General features: G+C 36.2%; 1 protein-coding gene across 20 annotated transcripts in view; it reads left to right on the top strand.

Annotated features, from left to right (window-relative positions):
* Positions 1-21,883, top strand: part of Rbm26 (RNA binding motif protein 26) — a 73,360-nt gene that overhangs the window by 32,708 nt on the left and 18,769 nt on the right. For 13 of the 20 annotated variants that reach the window (XM_035453432.1, XM_035453430.1, XM_035453429.1 and 10 more), the window contains exons 12-19: positions 831-995; positions 2,099-2,230; positions 3,423-3,494; positions 10,225-10,350; positions 10,681-10,755; positions 12,496-12,663; positions 14,505-14,609; positions 20,366-20,566. In XM_035453432.1, the coding sequence (XP_035309323.1) occupies positions 831-995; positions 2,099-2,230; positions 3,423-3,494; positions 10,225-10,350; positions 10,681-10,755; positions 12,496-12,663; positions 14,505-14,609; positions 20,366-20,566 (1,044 nt within the window). The remainder of the gene's footprint in view (positions 1-830; positions 996-2,098; positions 2,231-3,422; positions 3,495-10,224; positions 10,351-10,680; positions 10,756-12,495; positions 12,664-14,504; positions 14,610-20,365; positions 20,567-21,883) is intronic. The other 7 variants (XM_027393975.2, XM_027393967.2, XM_027393974.2 and 4 more) reach the window with 4 other exon arrangements.

Below are 21,883 nucleotides of genomic sequence, written 5' to 3'. Positions count from 1 at the left end.
GCCATGATGAAACACTATGGCCAACACAACTTGGGGAGGAAACAGTATATTCAGCTTATGCTTCCATACCACAGTTCATCAGCAAAGGAGGTCAGGACAAGAACTCAAGCAGGGCAGGAATCTGTAGGCAGGAGCTGTTGCAGAGGCCATAGAGGAGTACAGCTTACTGGCTTGCTCAGCCTGCTTTCTTACAGAACCCAGGACCACTAGCCCAGGGAGGATCCCAGCCACAGTGGCCTGCACCCTCCCACATCAGTCATTGGTTAAAGATAATGCCTTACAGGCTTGTGCCCAGCCTATGGAGGCATTTTTGAGATTCCTTCTTCTGAGATGCCTTTAGCGTGTGTCCAGTTGACATAAAACTACTCAATACTGCTGCATGTAATGGCAGCTCCTCTAAATGGTCTGATAACCCACCACTGGCCTCACTTCTTCAAAGATTCACACCACTTACCAGCACCGCTGACACTCATGACTTGCTTTGACCTGTCTTAGTTCTGTAAAACTAAGAAATCATGAAACTGCTTCCACATTGAAATCTCAATCTTTGTTTCATGGTCACTCAGATCTGGTCCCCAAATAAACTTTTCTCTTACTCCCTTAGACAAACAAGTAAATAAATAAAAAAACAGGACTTTCCCATGCTCTGTGGAAATAACTATGAGAGTGACCAAGTTGGCATGTTGTGTAGCTCGTATAGGTATAAGGAGCTGTGATGATAGGCTCTTAGATGGAAGGGTCAGCATTTCACATGTTGAGAAATTGACTGTCTAAAACTAAAGCCATGTGTTCCTTTAGAAGTAAACTGTCCTCAATGTGCTAAATCGTAGGTCGCCTATAACGGTGACCCTGAAGGTGCCCTTATCCAATTTGCAACATACGAAGAAGCAAAGAAGGCAATCTCAAGTACAGAAGCAGTATTCAATAACCGCTTCATTAAGGTTTACTGGCACAGAGAAGGAGCTGCTCAGCAGTTACAGACCACTTCACCAAAGGTAAGAGAGACACTTATGTTAAGTCTTAGTTTCTTGGACGCTTTTAACAGAGTTTAAGCAGAGGCTTTTGAGTCAAGTAACACCTGGTTTTACTACTATAGAGACTTGAGATATAGTTACTTCTTCAAACTATTCTTTTATTAGCTTGTGAGGCTAATCTTAGTTTAGAGAATTACAAGATGGTATGTGTAGAGCATCTGGAATAGTAATCACTCATTAAATGATGGCTATGTATTTCATAAAGTTTACCCTACACGGTCATCTTAGGAATTGTTTTTTCTTTCTCTTCTACTTCCCCCCCTCCTTAAGAGATACAGAAGTCTCTCTCTCTCTCTCTCTCTCTCTCTCTCTCTCTCTCTTTTTGATTGTTTAAACAACCAATGATGGATTTTAATTATTTTTCTGTACTTTTATAATTTATTTCTTACAAAGAAAATGTATACACATTGAAAAGAATTGAAAGTTAGTTGAATTTGATTATAGAGCTACATTTTTAAACTTTCTTTATTTTATTTTATTTTTTTCCAACTTTTTTTTTTATTTGAATTATAAACAGGATTGTTTTACATGACAGTCCCAGTTCCCTTCTCCCTCCCGTCCTCCCCTACCATCTCCCCAACTAAAACCCTATCTATCACATATCCTTTCTGCTCCCCCTGGATGGTGAGGCCTTCCATAGGGTGTCATCACTGTCTATTGTACCCTTTGGGATAGGGCTAGACCCACCCCCGTGTGTCTTGGCTCAGGGAGTATTCCTCTATGTGGAATGGGCTCCCAAAGTCCACACCTATGCTAGGGATAAGTACTGAACAGGAGGTCCCGTAGATTTCCGAGGATTCCTCACTGAAACCCATGTTCCTGGGGTCTGGATCAGTCCCATGCTGGTTTCCCAGCTATCAGTCTGGGGAGCAAAAGCTCCCCAATGTTCAGGTCAGCTGTTTCTGTGGGTTTCACCAGCCTGGTCTCGATCCCTTTGATCTTCACTCGTCCTTCTATGCATTTAAACTTTTTTTTATATGGGCATGTAAGTACAAAATCACCCCGGTTGGGTTTTATCTTCCTTTACTAACTAGCTTGTTTTAATTTTTTTCTTTTGTTCTGAGGTAATACAGCCGTTAGTTCAGCAGCCCATTTTACCTGTTGTGAAACAGTCGGTCAAAGAGCGGTTGGGTCCTGTACCTTCAGGCACTGTTGAACCAGCAGAAGCCCAGAGTGCTACTTCAGACCTTCCCCAGGTAAATAGAAGATTTTATCAAATAGGTTCTCAGTCAATTAATTTTCCTTCGTAACTAGAATTATAGTTACTGATGTATGTTCTGCACAGAAATATGGTATTTATACTTTTGAACTCCACCTATAAGTTAGTTTTACCATAACATTTTCATTGTCTTATGCTAGAGAATTTAATCTTTAATTCTTTTTCCTAGTTAATACTTATGAGAAAAGCCTCTTTTTCACTTTGTGGAGATGTAGTAAACAAATTTGCCTGAGAGTAATTTTCAGTATACTAAATCTTATTTTTTTCTATTATCTTTTTACTTAGAGTTCTATCTCCCGCTAATTATGCAGTAGAGTGAACAGAAAACATTTGAGAAGGGAAGACTTAAGCCATCAGGTTACATGTGCTTGATTGACCATCTGTTGCTTTAAGAACTCACTTGCCCTGTTTAGAACTTTCCATCACTTGCTACTGACTGGGATTCTCTTCTCCATATGTCGTTTCTTTTCCAGTTCCATATTTGAGTGCCACTTTCTTGTTTCTACATTCTCAGTCTCAGAAATTTAGCTTTCCCCTTTCTCTAGGTGTTTAAGACTTGCTGTACAAAATTGGGCTAGGACATAACATCCTACTTAGCTAGTAGATGCCATGGTAGATGCTGTTTTTGGTAATTCTTGATGCATAGATTAAGATAGTGAGATTCTGTATGAAGGTTCAGAGTGCAAATTGATGAACTGTTATTTTTTAATTATGTCTAAGTAATCACTAAGTGTAGTGTATTTAATTATAAACATATTTTCAGAATGAATGACCCTTGTTTTCAAGTTTATGAAGCAGGCTTATACTTTAAATGTTCACATCTATTTTAAAATGTGCAGACTCTCTACTTGTTAATGTACAATTCCAGGAAGGGACTTTAACAGCCAACTACTTGAGGACAGATTTTACATTGTCATTTTTTATGATTAAAATTAAAGACTGTTTAGATTTTTGATATATATTTCCTCCTTATCCTTTCTTTTCCTTTTCCCTTCTGCCTCTTTCTCCTTGTTTCTTTCCTATTTTTTTTTTTAAAGGCCCAAGTTTCTGTGGCTAGTATTGTTATGCACTAACTCAGTATATATCAGTAGAATCAGGATGTTCAAAATCCCAACAGACTTAATATATGTTTGGGGAAACACTGAATATGTCCGTTTTAATCTTTTTAGAATGTAACTAAGTTATCTGTGAAGGACAGGTTGGGTTTTGTATCAAAGCCATCTGTTTCAGCAACTGAAAAGGTAAGAATAGCATGATGTGTTTGTCTTGGCTTCATAAATGTTTTTCAGGTGGCATCTTCATTTTTAATTTTTTTCATAGCTCCAAACTCCGGCTTCTTAATAGTATTGGTAGCTCTTACTCTTACCTATTTGCTGTAAAAGAAAAATACTAGCCTAGCTACCTTCTTCTTTACATCAACATTTTAATACTTGCTTCTCTTATTTCTGTGTGCTTCATTCTTTGTTTTCTTTTATGTTTACTTTCTAAAGAGACCATTGTGCATTTTAGCTTGAAAACTCTGGTAGTGTAATAGAAAGGGTCATGAGCTAGGAATATTGCCACAATTTGATTCCCAGCTCTTTGTTTACTAACTGCATGGTAATTGGCAGTGCATTTAATATTTCTGAATCTTTTTACTTATTGGTAGGCTATTGATGGTAATATGTGTCTTTATTTACTTAAAAGTAGTCTGTAAATGGGAAGGATGATATTTTATTTTGGCTAGTTTAAAGTTATTGCTGACAGTTATTTATAAGAAGGTAAATACGGATTATTAAGGCTGTTGAATAGACCTGTGGTATGTTGTTTTCATGTTTAAGTTTTAGGGTCTTCCTTGATAACATTGTTTTGTTTGAAATTTATGAAATTATAGAATATTAGAGTTGAATGATCTAAAGACCAAGTGTAACAAAGCCTCAAAAGATTTGTTTCTCTAGTTTCTAGCCCAAGTTCTTTCTAGTTTGACGATTACAGAAAAATTGATGTTGAAAGTGAATCAAGCATCTAGCTGACCTGCCATCAATTTGTTCTTTAGAGTACTGGTTTATTACTTATTCAGTAAACTTTGGCATTTCTAGAAACTCTTGGGCATCTCAGTGCCTAAAATGAATTCTTTTCCATACAAAAGCTAATTTTAATTTCCAGCCCTTCGCTCTAGAAGTAGTTGTCCAAGTCATGTAGTCTTAAAGCCTTGAGGACATGGTAAATGTGATTATAGTCTACTACTTTTTCTCTATTGCCTTCAGTTTTCTGGCTTTTGAGTGACTTATCCTAGCTGGTGTCTTATTATTCTCCTCATTAAACTTTGTTGCCATTCTGTCAGTGCTATTCCAATGCTTATGTATTATAGAAAGTGTGAATTGATTGGCTACAATTACTTTGTTTAGTTTCCAGTTTCCAGTTTACACCCTTCCTGTCCCAGTAGTTGTTCTTACTCTTTCTGTGCAGTGTGTGTTATCTGCTGTGAAGAGTGAATTTTTGTGTATTGTCTTGTGTCCTCCAACCCAAGGCTTCTGTCTTGTTTTCTTCCAGTTTCTTTTCTAGCTCACCCTTTTTCTCTTTGTTTATGTTCTATCTCAGTCTAGCTCTAGCATCTTATGTGGTACTTTTCCTGGAGTGCATTTACCCTACCAACCAAATTTCCTGATATCTAGTCTACCAGTTTTAGATACTAATTTTGTTATAGGATGTTCTTTTTTTTATTTAATTTTTGGGTATCTTCAAGACAGGATTTCTCTGTGTAGTCCTGGCTGTCCTGGAATTCACTGCATAGACCAGGCTGGCCTCAAACTCAGAGATCTGCCTTCCTTTGTCTCCTGAGTGCTAATTAAAAGCGTGTGCCACCATTGCCTGGCTTAATGTATTTTTTTAAAATCTGAGATATATATTATCCTGTTTTCATAATGAAAGTTAACATTTGCATTTGGAATTTTTTAAAATGGGAAGTTGTGAGTTATAAATGAGCTACATTTCAGTTTTTCATTTAACCATTGGAAATGACATTGAACAAGTTCTCTTGACTCTAAAATAGAGGTGCCAATAGCCTTTTGATTTTAAATTTTGATGTCAGTTTGTTGATGTAAATCCAAAGATGGGTAGAACACATAAAGCTTTTCTCTTCCATTATTTATTGTTTTAATTTTTTTTATTACATTGTCCTCTGTGAAGACTTTCTTGGGTTATTTTTTATTGCAGGAAAATTTGACTTATTTAAAAGATGGGCTGCACTTTCTGGGTACTATAGTTCATGGCAAAATTGATTATGAACTGTAAATAGGTTTTCTTTGATGTTTAGAATGTTTCTCTGTAAGATAATTCTTTCATCATATGTGGAATATTAAAAAGTTGAACTCATGGGTCAGAGTAAATGATGGTTACTAGGGTGAGGAAGTTTTGAGGATAATGGCTAAAGGTTGTAAAATGATTTCAGAACATTTATGTACACCATGGTAACCTCAGTTAAAAAAAAAATAAACATGGTGTTTAAGTGTTCTCAAAACCAAATTACCAGGCAGTGCAAGTATGTTCAGTTTAGCTATTTTACAAGAGATACACACACATACACACAATGTATTATGCATAGCAGATGTAATTTTTTATACGTTTTTTATTTTTTATTTTTGAGACAGGGTTTCTCTGTGTAGCTTTGGAGGCTATCCTGGAACTCACTCTGGAGACCAGACTGGTCTAAAACTCACAGAGATCTGCCTGCCTCTGCCTCCCAAGTGCTGGGATTAAAGGCGTGTGACACCACTGCCCAGCCGTTTTTTACAAGTTTTTAAAACTACTTAGTATTGTTGAAAAAAAAAAAAAATCCTTTTTTTTTTTTTTTTTTTTTTTTGTTGTTGTTGTTGTTGTTCTTTCAGAGACAGGGTTTCTCTGTGTAACAGCTCTGGCTATCGTGGAACTTGTTTTATAGACCAGGCTGGCCTGGAACAGAGATCTGCCTGCCTCTGCCTCCTGAGTGCTGGGATGAGTGGCATGTACTACTCAGAATATTTTATAAATGAAACTTTAAATCTTGTTCTTCTCATAGGAACTCTCCCCTTGGTCAGTCCTGTAGAATGCATATCTATGTGCTGTGAAATAGTATTACAGATAAACATTACGTTTTACAGAATGGATACATACTTGATCAAAAACATTGGACATATTAATCTTCCTACCTATATAGTGCCTCAGATACTTTTAAAATTAAACCAAGTTTCTTTACTGGTTTAAATACCTGCTAGAGCTACTTACTTTTAGCATGTCTGCATCCTTTTATATTAAATTTCAGTTTGAGCATTACTTATTTTAAAAAGGAAGCTTAGATGACTTGAAAGTAATCCTGAATAGTAAACAATTTTGTTTTTTACAAATAGTCTTTCCTCCCAGTCTTAGCAAGAAAATGTTTGATTTTTCTACTTTCTAATACTAGGTATGGATGGGAATATTGTACATAAGAAGTAGAGCTGTGTGAACTAGAGAAATGGCTCAGCAGTTGAAAGCACTTGTTGCTCTTATAGATGACCCAGGTCTGTTTTCCAGAACCCACGTGGCAGTTGACAACCATCCTAACTTCAGAAGGTCCAGGGGATCTGCTGCTCTCTTTTTGACCTCCTTGGAAACCAGACATGCACTTGGTGTATATTTGTACTGTACAGGCAGAACATTTATACATATAAAATAAATCTAAACAAAAAAGGAAGAAAAATGAATAAATGGATTATAATCTCTTAAGAATTTAGAAAATTGCCTTTTGTCTTGGTCATAGGAGATGTTAATAAATGCATAGCCCATGATAGACCTTTTAACTCATCTTCTGGGCTTATGTTTGTTACCAAAACCTGACCAGGGATATGCTAAGAAAGGAAAATGACAGGCTAATACCTGTTATGAACATAGGTACAAATACTCCAAATAGAATATTAGTAATTTCCAGTGTGTGTAAGATACATAATACATCCTGGCCAGGAAAGATTTGGTCTAGAAACTCAAGATTATTTAATATCAGGAAATCTGTTTAGCTGACTGCATTAGCATTATAAGGGAAAAGGAAAACGTTGCATGACTACCTTTGTAGAAAAAGGTTTGGTGAAATACTTAACACTCTGCAAAGTGGAATAAATAGAGACTTCCTACCATGTTGAATAATATTTACAACCCCACCTACCAGAACTAACATTAAACTTAGTGATGAAACACATTGAGTGTCCCCCATCTGTCATGTTCAGGAATGAGACAAAGATATCTACTCTAATTACTTTCAGTTTTTAACTAATACAGTAAAGTGATAAAAGGAAGTAAACAATTATAAAGAATTGAAAGGAGGGAATAAAATTGTTTATGTATGGGTGACATAATTATTACATGTGTAGAAAATCCAAAATAAACTTAGAAGCAGTTGAGACCATAGGTGAGTATAATTAGATCATGAGAACTTAAGCTAGTATTATGTCACCTTATAAAATTACAATACATGAAGAAAATTGGAAAATAAACATGATTGCAAAGCCCATGCTTTGTATTCTTAGAAATTGTAACTTCATCTTGTCTGTTGGATTTGTTGGCTTCTTCCACTGTTTTCATTTTAAATGTATTAATTAATTTGTTTATTGACAGTGCTAAAGGTCGAACCCAGGACTTTGAGAATTGTAGTACTGCCTTCGTTTTCATATGTAGTCCTAAGGCTGGCTTTTAATATACTGTCAGTGCTTCCAGTTCCCAAGAGCTGGCTTTACAGGCATTTGCCACTAGGCCTGGATAAATTTTAAATCTTGAAAAATGTGGATATGTTTTACTATTCTAGTACTTACACTCGAGAATGAAATAGATTCAAATAAAAAGCAATATTTGTAGACCTACAGTTCATTATTTCCAAGACGCATTTTAATTTTACATCTTGGCCCTTTTGGGCCATGTTTCACCATTGTTAAATATGAAGTTATAGATGTAAGCTCTTTGCTATTGTTTCTTTATTCTTTGATTTTAAGTCGGAGTCCTTGAGATTGAGGCTTTGTGGAACAGTTTATCATATATGGTTGTGATATACACATTTCCAAGTTTGAAGAATTTAATCTATTCATAGTTGTTTAATTTGTTAGGGAATTCTTATGAAGAAATTGTGTGCTTAAAGTAGCTAGATATATGCTTAAAACAGCAGAACTGTTTTATGTGTTTCATAATTGTCTCTCTTTCATATTCTTATCCAATTTAACATTTGTTGCATGGTGAACTAGCATCAAAGAAATTCTCCAGAAGTTTCCATAGTAGTCACTGAAATTAGACTATAAGTCTGTATTTTGTATTCTAATCAATACAAGTATTTCGTAGTTACTATTTCATGTTTATTATTGATAAGTGAGTCTTTGACCTTGAAGACAATTACACATGAAGTTTTGATACATATAGAATGTTATTTTCTTTTACCTTTTAAACATCAGGTGTGTATTGTGGAGCTAGAATAATGACAGTTTTTATTTCATCTAGATTTTGAGACATTTCATGGATGTTTGTTTTCCTCTTATTGCAAGATTAGAAAGTGGTCTCCAGAATGCCACTTTTACACTTCATCAGATGCTTAACGTAGTAGCTAAAAAATAGGGTAATATTTCTCATTTATACGCTTACATCTTTTTGTATCATAGTTTAGCCCAGAAATTCTTAAGGCATTAAAAGCAATGTTTTTCTCTGAAAATCATGGTGTATGGTTATTTGTTTAGTTTTTTTTTTTTTTTTAAATTTCAAATGTATTCATGTTTTGCCCGCATGTATGTTGGTGTGAAGGTGTCAGATCCCCTGAAACTGGATGTTTTTAGCTGCTATGCAGGTGCTGGGGACTGAACCTGGAACCTATGGAAAAGCAGCCATGTGCTCTTAACTGCTGAGCCATCTTTCCAGCCCCTTATAAAATCTGTTTGATAGTGTCTTCTCTAAAAACCCGTTACCTCATGGAACTTAGTGAAGGAGATAAATAGCCTCTCAGAAAGGGTCCCCCCTTTTTTTCAAAATTAAACCTAGTGTTTTAAAGTGCATTCCACTTCAGTTGGTAATCACTTATGTAATTTAGTGTGTGAAAATATTATTTATCATGTGCCATTATACCGTTTTAGATACTAACAGTATGGTGATAAGGCAAGTGAAAAAGTAATGTCTGCTCAAGGAGAGAGCTTTGAGTTTGCATTTCAGATGCTGTCAAGACGAACCTCCCAGTTTTATATATGAGTATACTGAGGTTACTCCACCTCTCAAATTCACCTTAACCAAAGTCTCATAATTCTGTATTGATAAGACTTAGATTCAAGAATCACAAAGAAGAGAGAGACTAGATTTTTGTTTCAAGGGTTCTACAGTATGGATAGGAAGGAAGACCTCACCATTAGTAGTGTTTTATTTAATTAGTTAATATTACCCAACTAATAGTATATTTATATCATGGCTTAAGGAATAAAAATTTGTAAGTGGGCAGGAAAGAAAAATGATTAGTGCTTTGGTTTGTGCTGCATCTGAGTTTGGCTTAAGAGGTTAAGATCACTTCAAGCAGGAAAAATGTGGCCTTCAGGGAATGGAGGATGATTGCTGTATTTATTTTGGAACTACAATTACAGTGATCATACCAGATTGTAGGAAGACATTCAGTTTTTCTCTTGTGCTTTTTTTCTTAGAGGTAGGTACTGATATATTCCCAAACATTTTCTGAGAACTACAGTAATGGCAGTATTCTTTCCCCTTTAATGTCAGGATCTGCATGTTTCGCTTTGCTTGTTTTGTTATAGGTATTAAGTCATTTTTGTTTGTTTTGAGGCTTATTATTCACTCATACCATTCATTTCAAGTCATGAAATGTAATTTAGTTATTGTAATTATATAATACATTTAGTTCAACATGCTAATTTTAGGTAGAAATGCTTTAAAGTTTAAGTTTCTTAGGAAGTAAGAGGAATTATGAATATAACACTCCTTTTTAAGAAATTGAATTTGTGTTGGTAGGTGTTGTCTACATCTACTGGCCTTACAAAAACGGTGTATAATCCAGCTGCTTTGAAGGCTGCACAAAAAACCTTGCTAGTTTCTAGCCCCGCAATTGATAATAATGAAGCACAGAAAAAGAAACAGGTAAGCACAGACAGTATAACATACAAAATCTGCACATAGGAAGACCCCCTACCAGTGGGTGCGTTTGTGCATGTGTGTGTGTTAAGGAACTTACCACAAGGTAAGAGAGGAATTGATGTGTGTGCAGCAATAAATTCATCCCCTCCCCCAGCTTTTCTCTGAAGGGATGTTTCTTCTTTTTGATTTTTGACACTTGCATACATATTCTAAGCTTTACAGATAGAAACTTAGTGTATTGCTTTTGTTGCGACGCTTCTTCAGTGAAAACTGCTTTTCTTTTGTATTGCTTTATCTTTAGATGTCACTCAAATGATATTTTGATTCTTTTAGGAGGCACTGAAACTTCAGCAGGATGTAAGAAAAAGGAAACAAGAAATTTTAGAAAAGCACATTGAAACGCAGAAGGTAAAATAGTAAATTATTTGGCAAACTTAACCAGTTTTTAGTGCATGTAATCTAATTAGTTCATAGTGAGATGCAGATTTACTGGAATTGGTAGTGGTAAAAGTGAAAAACAGTGTGTCATTGTTATGTATTAATTAGCATTGGAGTGAAGAAACTTATGAAGTGTGGGTATAGTTTATGTGGAACTGGTTATCAACATGAATTGGAAATAAATTCATTTAGCTCTGTTACTGTATAGTTGTTTGGTCAGCGAATACTATAATGAAATGTTTTTGTTGGTATGCTCTTCACTAATTTGGGACCCTCTACTGTTGTGTTATACAATAGAGTAGTCAAAAACCACATCTGATGTGTGTAGTCCAAATCAAGGTGAAATGATAGTTAAATACCAGATTTCACAGATGTAGTTTGATGGGGGGAAAAAATCTCAAATTTTTTGTTGTTGTTTTCAGAAACTTTTTGTTGCTGTTGAAATGTGCATTTTGGTACTTTAGGCTAAATTACTGAATTAGTTTTATTTTTCCTCTTAAATTTTTTTAATGTCACTGATAATCACATTATGTGTAGACATGGAGAGATGGTTAAGTGGTTAAGAGTATTTGCTACTACTATTCAGAGGACCCAAGTTTTTAATGTCATTGATGAATGCATTATGTGTAGACATGGAGAGATGGTTCATGGTTAAGAGTATTTGCTACTACCATTCAGAGGACCCAAGTTTTTAATGTCATTGATGAATGCATTATGTGTAGACATGGAGAGATGGTTCATGGTTAAGAGTATTTGCTACTACCATTCAGAGGACCCAAGTTTGGGTTTCTGCACTCATGTCAGGGGTCTCATAACTGCATTGAATTCTAGCTGTAAGGTACCAGACCTTTCTTTTTCTTTTTCTTTTTCTTTTTTCTTTTTCTTTTTTTTAAGACAGGGTTTCTTTGTGTAACAGTCCTGGCTGTCCTGAAATTAGCTGTTGTAGACCAGGCTGGCCTCAAACTCACAGAGATCTGCCTGCCTCTGCATCTTGAGTGCTGGGATTAAAAGTGTTTGCCACCACTGTCCAGCTCAGACCTCCTTTTCTCACCTCCATGGGCATCTGTCTGCATGTTTATGTCACAGGCACACACATATCACTTATAAAGGAAATCTTTAAAACTTAATGTGGCTGCTATTTCTTGGCTGACACTTTTTGGGTCAGATTGCTCTAATTGTGACATTTAATTAGAAATGAGTTTTTGATGTGTTTTGTGATGAATGTTAGTAGTAGAAAAATGTAAACATACAGAAACAATGCTTTGTTGGCACAGTGGTGCATTACTATAATCTCAGCACCTCGGGAGGCTGAGGTTGTCAAATTGCTTAGTTTGAGTCCAGCTTAGACTACAAATTAAGAGAAACCTACATTAAGATTAGAAATATGGTCTTTTCTTATTTTGGATATACTTAAACAAAGTGAAATCACAATGCTTGATATAAAAAGATGAAGCTACCTTAACTCAGAACATAATTCCGTTTGATCTCCCATCTCACTTGTCTTGTTCAGAGCTTATGTTCTAAGAGAGCCAAATAGTAGTAAAGTTCTTCACAAAGTAAACTTGTACTTACACCACTGTTAGCTACCAAGTCTGCTCTTCTACAATCAACTAAAAATGGTGTTTAAGTGTTTGGCTGTATTTGCTTTGTTGTCTCTTATACTTGTATTTGCTTTGTTGTCTCTTACACTTCTATTTTAAAATTTGCCAGATGCTAATTTCAAAACTAGAGAAAAACAAAACAATGAAGTCTGAAGATAAAGCAGAAATAATGAAAACATTAGAGGTTTTGACAAAAAATATTACCAAGTTGAAAGATGAGGTCAAAGCTACATCTCCTGGACGCTGTCTTCCAAAAAGTATAAAAACGAAGACTCAGGTATTCTGTTTTCTTATCCATAGGACTGCTTGTTAAGACTCTGAAGCATGGGTCTGGAGAGATGGCCTGGTGGCTTAGTGCACTTGTTGCTTTTCCAGAGGACCTACGTTCAGCTCACTCACAGTGCCTTAACAGCTGTCTGTAGCTCTAGTTTCAGAGGATCTCATGCCTTCCTTAGTCCTACAAGTGCTCTGAATGCACACAGTGCACAGATACATGTGCAAACAAACACCCATACATGATACATACAAACAAGTCTTTTAAAAGAGAGCTTTAAAGTCAAAATCTCCGATACTAGCTTTAAGTTGTTATTTTAGGATATATACTTTATTTTTCATAACTCTCCTACTTTTTTTTGTTTTTCTTTTTCACCTTTACTTTGTTTTGTTGTTTTTGTTTTTCAAGACAGTTTCTCTGTATAGCCGTCAGTGTCTAGGAACTCTCTCTGGAGACCAGGGTGGCTTTGAACTCAGAGATCCTCCTGCCTCTACTCCCCAAACACTGGGATTAAAGGTGTGCACCACTACTGCCAGGCAACTCTCCTACTTCTTACAGTTGTGAAATCTGCTACTAGAAAATGATTATGGATAGTTTTTGGAAAGGTAGTTTGGGATGAAGTGATAATGGGTACTTGATTGTATGGTCAAGAAGTTTGAACTATGTATTGTAACTAGTTAGTGATATAAATGGCTAATGACAGAAAGTAAGCGAACGTCACTGTCCAGAAGAATTAGCAATGAGAAAAATTCAGGTGTATTACTTTGAATGATTCAAACAAATAAACTATGTTTTCATATGGTAACAAATGATAAAATACAGATGGTACAGTATTTCTACTTCATATGTGTGTACACATATGTCTACTTTATATAAATATAGATACCTATCTATCTATCTATCTATCTATATACACACACACATATATTTCCACATTGATATTTCTAATTTTAACCTAAATCACATGCTTACTTTTTTAAAAAAATTCAGTTCTATTGCTAGTTTCCATAATGAAAACTTGATCTCATAACATTCATTCAAATAGACCTACAAAACATTCAGAATAGTTCCAAAATTGTTGCAGTAATGATATCAACAATTAAGTTGGATTCAAATGTATTTATATTCTTTACAAACTAATTGTATTCCCCTAAATATTAGGTCAAACTATGATGTTGGTTTACTTGTGGGTCTTTTTGTAAATACTGTTAATCAGATAAACTTAGGTTTGTTTCTGTTAGTTTTCATTTTGAATTCTTTCTCTTGGCTCCAGTTTTTACTGGGTTCATTTTTTTTTTTTAAATAAGTAATATTAAGATGGTTCAAAAGTACATCAAAGGATATACATAGGAGACTTTTCTCCCACTTGAGTCCCTTACTGTCCCTAACAGCACTCCTTGTATGTAACCATCATTAGTTTGTGTTTTATCCTCAAATCTAAGATATATGTGTTTACCTACATAAAGACATACTATATATTGCTTGTTAGCCCTTTGATTCCTTCCCCCCCCCAGAAATTATTACATTATCAGTTCATAGAACTCAAACCTTATCTGTGGTATAGACAATGAATTTTAGGGAAATCAATGAGAATTAGGATATTATTAGAGTAATACTAATTAAGTTAATTAACTTAATTTACAGAAGAGAACTGTTGATTCACACGGTGATATGTACCTTTAACCCTGACATTTGTGAGGACAACACAGGAGAATCTTGACTGTATAACTGGGTGGGGATGGGGGGAGAGGATGACATAAGTGGATATAAGAAAAAGTATCTTGTAAAAATTTACCTAAGTTCAGAATATTAATTGTTATTTGAAACATTAATGACTTTTTCAGATGCAGAAAGAATTGCTTGACACAGAATTGGATTTATATAAGAAAATGCAGGCTGGAGAAGAAGTCACTGAGCTTAGGAGAAAGTATACAGAATTACAGCTGGAGGTATGTTTATTACAACTACACAGCTCACTTGAAAGAAACAGATACAGTTGTGGTTAACATGAAAATTTTGGGGTGGGGTCTAGTTAACAATAGCTACTCTGTGTGTGTGCGCGTGTGTTTTTTGTTTGTGTGCGCATTGGGATAGGTAGGAGGAAAGAGACTCATTGATTTCACAAAATATTTTCAAAAAAAAGTTTTGCATTAACAAACAAGTTAATGAATACACAAAATCATTTGCATATGAATGTCAGAGGACCGTTTGTAGGCTGTGTTTTCTCCTTTCACCATGTGGGTCCTGGGCATTGAACTCAGTGCTTTGACTACACCCCCCTCTCCGACAGCTTGCTGGCCTGGGAATACTTACTGTTTCTACCTATGAACCCCCGTGTCTCCATTTCTAGTGAATTTTATTTCTTTTTTTGGCTTTTTTTCCTTTTGCTTCTTGGGATTAAATACATTTAAAGGCTTTTTAGGTATTTGTATGGAAATTGTCTTTTTATGTATAAAAAGTCATACAGGCATTGTGTTGAATTGCTAAAGAATAGACTTAGAGCTGTAAATCTGTTTAAACACATGCTTATTTAAGTTTTGCCTATAGATGGTGCTGTGGGTGTTTTAAAAGAGAAAATAAAACTACCTTATAATTTAGTTACATAGTTATATGAGAAACTCCTAGTGAAAGTGATCTCTGTTATAAAACATGGATTTTAATATTCATTTAAAATGTTTAAAAATTAGTATTATATCACAAAATATAACGCTATATTAATGTCTATATGCACCATTGCTTGACACATGTAAGGTACGTTTTTTAACATTTTAGGCTGTTTTGCTTAATTTGATTATGCCGTCTTAAAAGTTTGTTGACACTGATTTTTTTTCTCTCCTCTTACAATGCAGTAGAAATCTGTTTAGTGATGTGCAAGTCTTAGACTTGACTTTTGCGTCTGCTGGCCATGTCTTCAGCTGCATCTTATCTGAGAGTTAGCAAAAGCTGGGAAATGTCCTAAGCATGCATACACTTGTATTTCTTTGAAACATGATCTGGTTTGTCTCCATGTTCTACCCAAAACAATGGATTTCTTATATTAATTGTAAAATTATTTTCTACATATGAATATTTCATATCATTAGTGATGTATAAAAATATCATTGTAAAGTTTCTGACATGATTTTAGTAAGTAGATAACACAAAATTTTAATGTTCCATGTTTTGCTCGTTATAATTTAACCAAAGGTGAAATGGTATTTTTTGATCTTTTATGATGACTCAGCTTTGGTTTTCAGTAATACTCATGTATGCAATAACGTAATTCACAGTAATTCTGTTACCATTAATAGAGACTTGTAAGCAAAGATTCTTAGATCAAATACATTTTGAAAAGGTCATATTGAATATGCTGTTTGACTATAGGATTTCTTGGAGGCTTTTAGTTTGAATCTCCAAATTATGGGCTTGGTGAAGCTTAATTTTCACAGAGTATCTTTGTGTCATTAATACTCTGCAGGGCATAATTTTGATATGTTTAATCTTAATAACGTTCCCCCTTTAAAGCTTATTCTTTTATTTGAATTGAATTGACCAGTTGAGAATTCTATGTGTATATGGTATATAATGTGATGTTTCAGTATATGTATACATCATGGAATGAATTATCCAAATCATCTGTCCATCACTTCATATATTCAACTCCTTATGAGAATGGATTTAAAAATTTTCTTCCCTAGCTCTTTTCAAATATATTATCTGTTATCAATTGTACTTACCATGCTATACAACAGATGTTAGAATTTATTCCATTGTACATTTTGATTAACATTTCCCCATTCTCCACATAGTCCATGGTAATAGGCATTTGTGTGTAAATGAAATATTACAGTAGTTGTCTTTCTGTGCCTGGTTTATTTCATTTATCATTATTTGATTTTATGTTTATTTTTGGTACTCATCATTTGATGTTTTTGCTTGGAGCTTAGATATCCTTATCAGCATGTTCATTGTTTCTAAAGTTTGTATATATAGTTACTCAAATTAGAAATATGGAAGGAGTCTTGATTGATCCCACCCTTTGTTCAACTTCTGTATTCAGTTAATTACTAAATTTTAGGTAAGTTGCTCCCAAATTTTATCTTTTGAATGAGTGTTTGCCTCCATATATGTGTGTGTACTATATGCATGGATAGTGCCCATGGAGACCAGAAGAGGCTATTGGATCTTCTGGAACTGTCAAGCACCATATAGGTGCTCACAACTGATCTGAATTCCCATGCAAGACCCTAACTCAGTAATTTACCTTCCTAGAAATTGAGCTTGTGTATGTGGTTTATGTGTATGTGTGTTGGTGTTGCATGTGGGCATGGTGCTAATGCATGTGTGGAGGCTTGAAGCCAAAAGTTAATGTTGGGTGTCTTCCCCAAGCTCCACTGTTGCTTTTTTATTTTGTTTTGGTTTTTTTGAGACAAGAATTCACTGAGCTTAGAACTCACTGATTTGACTGGCCAAGAAAGCCCAGGGATCTGCCTGTCTGTGTTTCTCTGGTGCTGAGATTACAGACATAAACTACGATGTTGTATAAGTCAGGGTTTCTATTTCTGTTAAGAGACACCATGACCACGTGGTAACTCTTACAAAGAAAAGCATTTAATTGGGGCTGACTCACAGTTCAACGATTTAGTTCATTGTCGTCATGGAGGGAAGCATGGTGGCATAAAGGAGAGATAGCTGAGCATTCTACATCAGGATCAGCAGACAGCAGGAAGACATAGTGACACACTGGGCTTGGCTTGAGCATCTTAGAAGTTAAACCCAACCCCAATGACACATTTCCTCCAACAGTCCCACACCTGTTTCAGCAAGGCCATATCTCTTAATAGTGCTGATCCCTATGAGCCTATGGGAGCCATTTTCTTTCAAATCATTGCAGATGTCCTTGTTCTGTAGGGTGTTGGGGGTTGGACTTAGGTTCTCATGCTGCATAGTAAGCACTTAATGACTGTGGCAACTGCACAGCCTTTAAGGGTAGTGATATTTTGTTTGTAATCTAACAAATAAAGCTTGCCTGGAGATTAGAATGCAGAGCTAAACCACTAGTTAACAACATACCTATTTAAGAGCTAAGCCACTAGTTAGCCACACACCTAGCCACTAGGTAGCATTTAATCCCGGCATTCAGGAGACAGAGGCAGATTGATCTCTGAGTGAAAGGCCACGTTGGACTGCATGAGAGTGAATCAGGATAAAAGAGAAACAGAGCTCATACGTTTAATCCCAGCATTTGGGATGACACACCTTTAGTCCCAGCATTAAAGAGAAAGTAAGGCAGGAGCTCAGTGCAGTCTCAGGGAAGTCTGAAGTTTAATGAAGAGCATTGCAATCTGCAGTTACTCTGAGGACAGGACCTGCCCCCCTTTGGTCTGAGCCTTGTTAGAGGTAAGAGCTCTCTGGTGACTTAGCTGCTTTGTTTTTCTGATCTTGAGCCCCAATATCTGTCTTGGGTTTTTTTTTTTTAATTTCAATCATTTTATTTTTTTAAATTGTTTTAGATATTCTCATGTAGCCCAGGCTGTCTTCAAACTCAGTATGTAGTAGCAAAGGATGACTTTGTACTCTGTATCTCCTACATCCACTTCCAAGTGCTGGCATTATACATGAGCAGGCCACCACATTTAGCTTAGGGTTTTGGTTTTTTGGGGGGGATTCGAGACAGGGTTTCTCTGTGGCTTTGGGGGCTGTCCTAGAAATAGCTCTTGTAGACCAAGCTGGTCTGGAACTCAGAGAGATCCATCTGCCTCTGCCTCCCAAGTGCTGGGACTAAAGGCATGCGCCACCACTCCCTGGCCAACTTAGGGGCTTTTGTTTGTGTGCTTTTTTGTTTTTTGAGACAGGATTTCTCTATGTGTACCCCTAGCTGTCCTGAAACTAAATCAGGCTGACCTGGAGTTCACAGAGATCCATCTGCCCCTGCCTCCAAAGTGCTGGGACTAAAGGTGTGTGCCACCACTGCCTGGCTTCAGCTTAGTTTCATATTTCTGTTTTTGTTTTTTTAGGTTAGTTTGTTAGTTTGTTTTTATCTTTTGACGTGATAGGGCCACTTTGCCATGTTTTCTTAGTCTTTTTCTCTCATCCTCACATAGCCACAGCTTTCCTCATACCCACTGTTCCCGTTTTCCAGGACTCTAACACCTGCATAGGTCAAAACAGAAAATTCAGTCATGTCCGGGTTTGTCATGTCACTGGAAGGGAAGGATAACTTTGTCCTTAGGCCAAGTGTAAATACTACTCCCCTTGAGTATGAATACATTGAGTATCAAGGGAAGGAAGCATGAGGATCTGTGTTTGATCTCCAGCATCCACAAATAAAAGCCTGGAATGGTAGCCACATGCTGGTAATACCAGAGCTGGAGACTCAGAGACAGTGAATCCCTTCCAAGTCCCTCAGATACCTTGACAAAAGAGCCCTTTAATTCCAGAAGGCAGATCTCTGAGTTAAGAGATCAGCCTGGTCTACATAGTGAGTTCCAGGGAACTACACAAGGGATTTAAATTAATTCATGTTCATATTTTTTTCTTTGTTTATATCTATAAACCTAAGTAACAATTAGTACTATCTTGCTAGCTGATAAGTAAGTACCGCAAAATGAGGGAGAAGATCTTCTCTGTCGCTCTCTGTAAATGCAGAGATCTCCAATGCTCTGGGTCTACACAGCTCTGTAGAATGACCCCTGCTTTATTGGACGCCAACGGCAAGCGTCCTATCTTCCTGGGCTCTCATGGTGACCTGTCTCTGGGTTTTTATTATTCATGCTATGTGAAACTGCATTTGAGATTAAGGACTAACACAGGTGTTGCTGAAATATTTTTGTAATGAAGGGATGGTGCTCTACACGAAAGCAGTGGTGTGGTAGGAAATTAATGTTCTGTATTCTGTGCTATGTAGTGCATTTGAGAAAACTTACTAAACCACTTGAGTCATCAGACAATGAAACAGAAGCATTTATTTGAAAATTATATAAAGCTTGAAGGGTTAGGGTATGTATAGTTCAATGTAAAAATGTCTTTATTATTTGTGAAGGTCATGCTGCAGTCTGTATTAAGTAGACTTTTCAATGAACTAAGAATTCCAGAGTTACAAGTCTTCTGTCCTGTGTTCTTGGCTTTGAGCATGAACTTAGTTTGGGAGGGAAGAAGGGTGAGGTGGCAAGATGGCCGGGGTATGAGGTTGGCCTGCTGACTGATGACTTGAACGTGTTCCCTGGGACCTGTTTGGTGAAAAGAGACAGGAAATGATGTAATAAAGTTGTTAATTTTATCAGAAAGAACACGCTTAGTGTGTGTGTGTGTGTATATATATATAAAATATTTGTTTTTTTTTTTTTTTTTTTTTTCGAGATGAGTTTCTCTGTGTGGCTTTGGAGCTTGTCCTGAAACTCACTGTGGAGACCAGACTGGCCTTGAACTCACAGAGGCATCTTCCTGCCTCTGCCTCCCAAGTGCTGGGATTAAAGGCGTAACTCCACCACTCAGCTAATTTTAGAATTTTTAATGTTATGTAATTATCTAAATTCTTTCTCAGCTATCATAAAAGTTTGAATCATTTTTGAAAATTATAACACTTGTCTTGAGTTAACACAGGTGTAGTATTCCTAATTTGAAACTTGTTATGCTCAACAAGAAAGTCAGTGCAAATATTTCAAAATCTGAAACTTTAAACTCAGAAACACAAGAGTTATCATGTGTAACCTCTTCTCTTTTCTAGGCTGCTAAAAGAGGAATTCTTTCATCTGGCCGAGGTAGAGGAATCCATGCAAGAGGTCGAGGTGCGGCTCACGGCCGGGGCAGGGGTCGAGGTCGAGGAAGAGGTGTGCCTGGCCATGCTGTGGTGGATCACCGACCCAGAGCATTGGAGATCTCTGCATTTACAGAGAGCGACAGAGAAGATCTTCTCCCTCATTTTGCGGTACTTACTTATCAGCTAGCAAGATAGTACTAATAATTGTTACTTAGGTTTATAGATATAAATAAAGAAAAAAATATGAACATGAATTAATTTAAATCCCTTGATACACAAGGCTTCCTTATGTATTAGTTGTGAAATAGAAACAGGGTCTTCTTGTTTGTTTGGGAGAAATTTTATGATTTCTTTTTATTTTTTTTTTTCAAGACAGGATTTCTCTATTATAGACGACGTTTCTGTCTCGCCTGGTCCTGCAACCATTTAATCCCAAATAAACACACAGAGGCTTATATTAATTATAAATTGTTTGGCCAATGGCTCAGGCTTCTTATTGGCTAGCTCTGTCTTAATTTTTACCATTTGTATTAGTCTTTGTATCTCTACATGTTCTTGGCTTACCAGAGAATGCCACCTTTCCGGTAGCTTCCTGGCATCTTGCTCCAGACTCATTCTCTGCGTTCCTCTTCCCAGACTTCTAGTCTGGTAGCCTGGCCTATACTTCCTGCCTGTCCATTCGACGAAACAGCTTTATTCAACCAATAAGAGGAACATATATTCAAAGCATACAGAAGGACATCCCCCATCATCTCCTCTTTTCTGTCTAAATAAAAAGGAAGGTTTTATATTTAACATAGTAAAACTAAATATAACAACACTTACCAAGCAAAATTATAATTAACAATATTTAGTCCACTAACATTTTGCAAAATTTAAAGAAAATATTCTATTATCTATCTTTGTGAGTCTAAAATCTTATATGTAACTTTATCTTTTTTTGCAACTAAGGAAAACCATAATTACCTGTCTTCAACTCCATCAAAGACCCCAGAATGATAATATATAAACTCTAGAATTGCCAGAGACATCTTGTTGCCTGGACAATCACCCAGTTCCTCTGTCATGTTGGGGCGTGGGCCCTAGTGTCTGGCAGACTTTTTATTGAAGTAGGAAATTTGAAGATCTGTTTTGTCTTGTTTTGGCAAAGTTCGTCAGTTGCTTTCTTCTGTAAAGCAGGAACCATCCTGTCTCTTGGCAAGTTTGGCAGGCACTTTCCTTTGTAACCTGCTTGTCCAGTTTGGACAGTGTGTTGTCAAGCAGTCCAGGCAAAAGCAGATTCTTGTCCAAATGTCTGTCCCTGCCATGTTGAAGGCAAACTCCATAATGAGTTTCTTCAATGCCCATCTTCCTCTCTGACATAATTGGTGTTACCAGGAGTAGTGTCTCATTGTCATGAAAAACCCCAATAAACCATTTTAAATGCCAGATTCTTTAGGTCTTTGAAAGGTTTTGAAGAATGACTATCGATTTGAAATATACCTC

Source organism: Cricetulus griseus (assembly GCF_003668045.3).
Source record: "Cricetulus griseus strain 17A/GY chromosome 1 unlocalized genomic scaffold, alternate assembly CriGri-PICRH-1.0 chr1_1, whole genome shotgun sequence".
In the NCBI taxonomy this organism is placed as follows: Eukaryota; Metazoa; Chordata; class Mammalia; order Rodentia; family Cricetidae; genus Cricetulus; species Cricetulus griseus.
The sequence above is the reverse complement of the archived record's forward strand: the minus strand, read 5'-3'. Positions and strand labels throughout refer to the sequence as shown.